Genomic DNA, 7,104 nt, shown 5'->3' with positions numbered 1-7,104 from the left:
ACGAACTTCGTTTTTATTTCAGGTGTATGGCAACACCAACTTTTCGCTAAATTAGAGAACTTTAACATTAAATTACTTGAAAACTGAGCGAGATATCAAAAAATTTTACTTCTTCATTTCGTTTTCTTTTGTCGAGTTCTATAAGAATCCGCCATTAAATTGCGGCGCCACGGAAACAGCAGTATTGCCTATATATTTGATATGTAATTAAAAGTTGTATTCTTTTTTTCAATTTTTTCTTTACACGGAAAATAAAATTATTTGATTAATTTTCCAAAAAATTGGTCAGCTGCAACTCTCGCCCAACATAATATTTTATGAATGGACTTCTCAAAAGTACCGAATACAACCAGTACTCGTATTTACATTGGCATCCGCACACATTTTTGTGCATATTTCACTTTCATAACACGTGCGGACGACCGACTATTTTGACATTTCTTTAATAACAACTATCTGCTCGTATGCAATTTTGTATGGAATTTCTGGTGTAAATTGTTAAAACAAAAAATCTGAGCCATGAAAATGTACCCAACCTTGACAAATAGTCGGCCTGACTTCAAAAAAATTCCAGATAAGCTGAACGAGGTAAGATTCACATTTCACAAAATTTAGTCTCACATTACCAAAGTTTTTCTTCACCCTCATAGCATTTGGAAAATTTGGGAGCTCCACATTTGGATTCTTTCAATGAAATGCTCACAATTGGTTTGAACAATTGCGCAAAATACATGACGCCTGTTAGCTTTAAAACGCCAGCTGGTGAACAAATAGAGCTGCGCGTGGAAAGTATACAAATTGCTCGTCCACAAGTTCCAATGGCGGTAATAGATGTAAAGACTCGCTTGATATATCCTACTGAGTCACGACAATCGCATACCTCATACATGGGTATGTGCACAGTGCGGGTAGGTTGGACGGTGGATGGTTTGGAGAAGGCTCCAATAAATGTGGATCTGGGTGAAGTGCCGATTATGCTGAAATCCAATGCATGCAACCTTGGTGCACTAACACCAGAAGAAATGGTTAAACATGGAGAACACGATACCGAATGGGGTGGAATTTTTGTCATAAAAGGAAATGAAAGAATCATACGTATGTTGCTGATGAGCAGACGCAACTACCCGATTGCAGTTAAACGTTCCACGTGGAAAGATCGAGGAGCAAACTTTAGTGAAATTGGCGTAATGGTGCGCACAGTACGCGAAGATGAAACTTCATTTAATAATGTACTACATTTTCTTAATAATGGCACTGCAAAGTTGATGTTCTCTCAAATGAAAAGATTGTCTTATGTGCCCATATGTCTCATACTGAGATGCTTGGTTGATTATAGCGATGAGCAGATATACCGTAATTTGGTACGTGGTTATGAAAAGGACCAGTATTATGTTTCATGTGTACAAACAATGCTTAGAGATGTGCATGGCGAGGGGTTGCATACCCATAACGATTGCAAGGCATATTTGGGAAAGATTTTTAAATCGAGATTTCCAGAGGTTCCTGAGTGGAAAACCGATGTGGATGTTACGGACTTCATTCTGAATGAAAGAATACTTATTCACTTGAATACACATAAAGAAAAGTTTGATTTGTTGGTATTTATGGTCCAAAAACTATTTCAATGTGCACAGGGAAATTATAAAATTGAAAATGTTGATGCAGTAATGATGCAAGAGGTTCTGCTTGCAGGTATAATCTAATTTGCACATTCATTGTGAAAATACTAATTATTTCGCGTTGTTTCAGGCCACTTATATCAAAAATTTTTGGCTGATCGTGTCGATCTGTGGCTGCAGTATGCTAAAAAATATGTTATGAAACGTCTAGAGGCACCGGACGCATTAATAACACCACCTTTACTTACAACTTGTTTACGTAATGGAGGCGGCGTCTCGCACGCCATGGAATCTTTTCTTGCCACGGGCAACGCACCTTCGCGTTCTGGTTTGGGGCTTATGCAGAACACTGGCCTTGTCGTGATGGCTGAAAATATCAATCGCATTCGTTATATGTCTCACTTTCGTGCAGTACATCGTGGCTCATACTTTCTCACTATGCGTACAACAGAAGCACGTCAATTGCTGCCCGATGCTTGGGGCTACATTTGTCCTGTCCATACACCTGATGGTGCGCCTTGTGGTCTGCTTAATCACTTGACTATGTCGTGTCGCATATCGCGCATTCCGAAGAAGGAGCTAGTTGAGGTTTGTAGCAGATAATATTACAAACACATCATATTTTCGTGAATACAATTCAAATATTACTTATTTTTTAACAGGCTATACCGAAGTATTTGATAGAAATGGGTATGATACCATTAGAGTCGGAAATGTATGATGCGAATGCAAAATTATTTGTTGTATTGTTGGAAGGCAAACTATTGGGCCACATACGTCAAGTAGACGCAGAGAAAATAGTAAATAGGTTACGTTCTTTAAAAATTGAAGGATATTTACCCAAAATGATGGAAATCGCATATATACCTTATAAAGCGAAAGGTCAATTTCCAGGATTGTTTCTCTTTGTTGGACCCACGCGCCTTATGCGTCCAGTACGAAACTTGGCGCTTGGAAAAATCGAATACATTGGTTCTCTAGAACAAGTATACATGGATATTGCAATCGATTTGAAGGAATTCTATCCCGGTTTTACCACACATATGGAATTGTCGAAAACGGAGTTTATGAGCAATTTGGCGAATTTAATTCCTATGCCAGACTACAATCAATCACCAAGGTAAAGCGCATATTGAGAATCAATGATGACTTTTTATAATAATAGAACTTTCATTTATTAAAATTCGTTTTCAGAAACATGTACCAGTGTCAGATGGGTAAACAAACTATGGGTACGCCATGCCTTAACTGGCCTAAGCAAGCTAGTAATAAATTATACCGCTTACAAACCCCCACAACACCGCTCTTTCGACCAGTACACCATGATAATATAAGGCTTGATGACTTTGCGATGGGAACTAACGCTATTGTCGCTGTGATATCATACACAGGCTACGACATGGAGGATGCCATGATTATAAACAAGTCTGCCCATGAGCGCGGTTTTGCTTATGGCAGCATATACAAATCAAAATTTATCGAACTAGAGGGTAATAGTTACTTTGCGCGCAGCCCACATTTGCCTGAACTTAGCAAAATATTGGACAATGACGGTTTGCCACACGCTGGCACAAAACTGTACCACGGCTGTCCTCTCTATTGGTAGGCGAATTAGATAGAATGTTTAATATGCATGCATATACCTAAATTATCTTTCCTCATTTCAGCTACTTTGATATGGACTCATCGAATTATAAAGTTGTAAAACTAGATGAAAAAGAAGATTGTGTTGTGGATAGTGTACGCTATTGTGGTAGCTTTAAGGCGAACGCACGTCGTTTGGTATGTGTGACGATACGAATACCCCGCCCTCCGACAATTGGTGACAAATTTGCATCCCGTGCTGGCCAGAAAGGCATCTGCTCACAACGTTATCCGGCCGAGGATTTGCCCTTCAGTGAAACGGGGCTCATACCAGATATTGTTTTCAACCCACACGGTTTCCCATCACGTATGACAATCGCTATGATGATTGAAACAATGGCAGGCAAAAGTGCTGCCTTGCACGGACTCGTGCACGATGCAACACCGTTCCGCTTTTCAGAGAAACATACGGCAATCGATTACTTTGGCCGCTTACTGGAAGCGGGTGGTTACAATTACTATGGCACGGAACGTCTTTACTCGGGCGTGGATGGTCGTGAAATGACAGCAGACATTTTCTTTGGCGTAGTACATTATCAGCGACTACGTCACATGGTTTTCGATAAGTGGCAAGTGCGATCAACGGGTCCAGTCGATGCCATAACACAGCAACCCATAAAGGGTCGCAAGCGTGGCGGTGGTGTACGTTTCGGAGAGATGGAGCGTGATGCTTTGATTTCACATGGAGCCGCCTTTCTTCTGCAAGATCGTCTTTTCCACAACTCTGACAAGACGCATACATTAGTGTGCAGCAAGTGTGGTAGTATATTGGCACCAATGCAGAAGATCATCAAACGCACAGAGACTGGTAAATTGCAATCGATGCCAGACACTTGTCGTCTGTGTGGTGATGGTTCTGCTGTAGGTCACATTGAAATTCCGTTCTCGTTTAAATATTTGGTAACCGAGCTGAGCTCAGTAAACATTAATGCGAGATTTAAGTTAATGACTATCTAATTAGCAGTGTGTTTGTATACAGATGTGGAGGCCTAAAAACGTTTTGAAATAAAAATATTTGTTCGCAACTCAAATGAGAATTTTTATATAAATTTAAAATACTTGAGGTGAAATTTGTCAAACTTCTTGGTTTTTAACTAATTTGGCAATATACGAAAATATGAAGAAAGCTATGATTACCAAGCAATAATGCTAATGCTAATGCTAATGGAATGTTTTTCATCTGACAGCGATGATGAAATGGAACAAATTATTGTGGACGAAATAAAATCATGCGATACAAAGCTCGTTGTTTTGCATTTTATTTGCAATATTTTTATTTTTTATTTAATACGAGGTAGCTCAACTGAATTTTTTTCCATTTGTTGTGATTTTTCGCGCCAACAATTTAATCAACTGTTCGTAAAGCTTACAAATTGTTATTTGTTTTGCGTGCATGTACTTTTTTTGATATTTTTCTTTTTGAGAGCGAATTCTCGGAAATTAATTTACTAGATATTTTTTACATAAACAGACATATTTAAAAGTTCTGGAATACGCGCTTCGGGTACCTATCAAGCAGTTTTCTATGACGGAAGGTGGCTCATAAATGTTAATCAAAAAATATTGGGTTAGCTAAAATGTTAGAAAAATTAATGACGTCTTTTTTATTTAAGAACTGTATTTAATTAAATACTTCTTCGATAAGGTTTTTCTATTTTTGGATGGACCTATTAGAACCTCTGAGTTTTCTAAGCAAAAAATAGAATCAAATACATTTCGTCGGCCTCTAAGCAATTTAACTTTACTCCATTTTGGAAATTCTGCAGAGACTGAAATACATTATTGCTTTCATAGATAAAAACTTTGGTTCTGTAATCAAATATGTACAAGGTGGCGCAAAATTAATCACCCTATCGGGTGCCTACCTCGGTGCCTTTTCTGTTGTTCAATTTTGGCTTCTCTTGAATTGCTTGCTGATCTATTCTCATTGAATATTAACTTTAAAGGCCGGAAGCAATGATTAGTTCAGGCGGTAGTTGTTCAGCGCATACCATTTCCTTTCAACCCCACCAAGCATACATGCCTTTGCAGCATTTATGCCATCATTTGCAACCCGAGGAGGAAGGGTTGCTATGATTTGAGAAGCTACAGGTCGGTTCTTATAAAATTTTTGTGTACATAATTGTCGCATGTGATACATTTTTCATCACCTGTAATCATAAGCTTTAAAATTGTGCGATTTCGCTCCTTTTCAGCAGCGTTTCGCATATCACAATTTAGTCTACTAAATTTTTTTCCGATAGCTTTTGCAATCGTTACTACTTATGAGCCGGTCTTTTTCAATTTTTCCACGACTTCATTGACTTTTGCGGCGATTACTCAATGTGAGAGAGGTTAATTTTTAACAATAAAATTATGCCGGTAAGCAGAATAAAGTCTTCTTTATTGTGTTAAAAAGTGTCCCTATTATTTAAATGCATGTAACTTCACTATATAATACGATTGTCCTTTTATATTTCCAGCTGCGAAACACACCACTGAGTTTGGACTGCACAACTTATTTCTCAAGAAAGCGCAAAACAGATGGAGCGCCACTTCTTCGTCTGCTATTTCGAAAATCCTTTGGCCGTAGTACAATAGACGCAGGGTGCAGAAAGTCCTGCGGACTTCACGCCATTCAATTTTCAAACTCGTAGCTGTATTTACCAGTCATTGGACGATCGGCGCACACGCAGAAAAGCTAGGGTTATCATTTAATCCCCATTGCAGAAGCTGTGGGAACCTTTCAGAGAGGGAAAGTGTTGAGCACTTTCTCTGTAAATGTCCTGATTTGACAGCTAAACGATTGAGGTCACTGGGTGCTCCTTCCTGCAACAGCCTAGGGCAGTGCGCCAACCTAAATTCCATTAACCTTCTCCATTTCATCAACAGCTCTGGTTGGATGTAAATGTCTTGTCTACCCATTGGAGGTATCTAAACTGCGCTTTAGTGCTACTTGGAGAGTAATAGAGTGATACTTCAGCCATTCCACCTACTTATCTACTAAATTTGAAGTTATCGAAGGCAAACAAGATATTCAAGTTTTAAGCAATTAATCAGAAATTCCTTACCGCACTTTTTATAGAACCCAATGAACAATAATAAGTGTTTGTTTTGTTTTTGTATGTATATTTCTGAGTTGTATTTTTATTATTAATTTATATATGTGTTTAAATATACAATATAGATTTATTTTATTATGATAATTCATAAACTGCATCGAATATGTTTATTTATAGGTGTAGAGTTGAACTGTAATATCTAAGTTTAATCTGTTTTTTTATTTTTATATTTTTGCCAAATCATCGAAAATTAATTCGCACCAACAAATATTTTTATGCAAATAAAAAAAAGTGTATTTAAATCAGTGAATCAGATATTCAAATACCTATTAATTTGTGTATCTATATTTTCAATATAAATACATAAATTCTATATATTATATATAATATTGTGGTAGGTGTTGTTGGTGTATTTACTGTACATAACATGCTGCTGCTGCAATTAAATATGGTTTTAACATTGAAACTCCCATTACACTTTGACCTAAGTAAGATCTAGTTCATAATATATGTGTGTATGTATTTATATAAAGCGTAGTCTATATGATACAGAATAAATTCCATTTTGTGTCTAGAAGAGAATTGGATTTGATTAATTCTACTTAATTGATGATTCGTTCCACGAAAAGGAAAGGGTGGCGAGCAACTAGATTCATTCGCATTCAGTTTCAGATTCAGTTTGTTCGAACGTAGAGTCGATTTGTTGAAAAATTAACAATACTATACAAATATGTATAATGTAAATGTATGTAAATATGTGTATTGGTGGCATTTTGAATCTATATATATATAATTCGTGT

General features: G+C 37.2%; 1 protein-coding gene across 1 annotated transcript; it reads left to right on the top strand.

Moving 5' to 3' along the window:
* Window positions 1-413: 413 nt before the first annotated feature.
* Window positions 414-4,294, top strand: LOC129247951 (DNA-directed RNA polymerase I subunit RPA2). The gene is made up of 6 exons (XM_054887335.1): window positions 414-588; window positions 651-1,692; window positions 1,750-2,207; window positions 2,282-2,739; window positions 2,814-3,221; window positions 3,287-4,294. The coding sequence occupies exons 1-6, from the start codon at window positions 520-522 to the stop codon at window positions 4,218-4,220; spliced, it is 3,369 nt and encodes a 1,122-aa protein (XP_054743310.1). The 5' UTR covers window positions 414-519; the 3' UTR covers window positions 4,221-4,294.
* Window positions 4,295-7,104: the final 2,810 nt, after the last annotated feature.

Source organism: Anastrepha obliqua, chromosome 5 (assembly GCF_027943255.1).
Source record: "Anastrepha obliqua isolate idAnaObli1 chromosome 5, idAnaObli1_1.0, whole genome shotgun sequence".
NCBI lineage: Eukaryota > Metazoa > Arthropoda > Insecta > Diptera > Tephritidae > Anastrepha > Anastrepha obliqua.
Note: the sequence above shows the minus strand (reverse complement) of the source record. Positions and strands in the feature narration are given on the sequence as shown.

Bases quoted from the DNA above. Each gene is read 5' to 3' on its own strand.
- LOC129247951 (XM_054887335.1), top strand. From the start codon at position 520: ATGAAAATGTACCCAACCTTGACAAATAGTCGGCCTGACTTCAAAAAA. The intron at 1,693-1,749 runs GTATAATCTAAT...GCGTTGTTTCAG, and splicing joins GCAAGAGGTTCTGCTTGCAG to GCCACTTATATCAAAAATTT. The intron at 2,740-2,813 runs GTAAAGCGCATA...ATTCGTTTTCAG, and splicing joins GACTACAATCAATCACCAAG to AAACATGTACCAGTGTCAGA.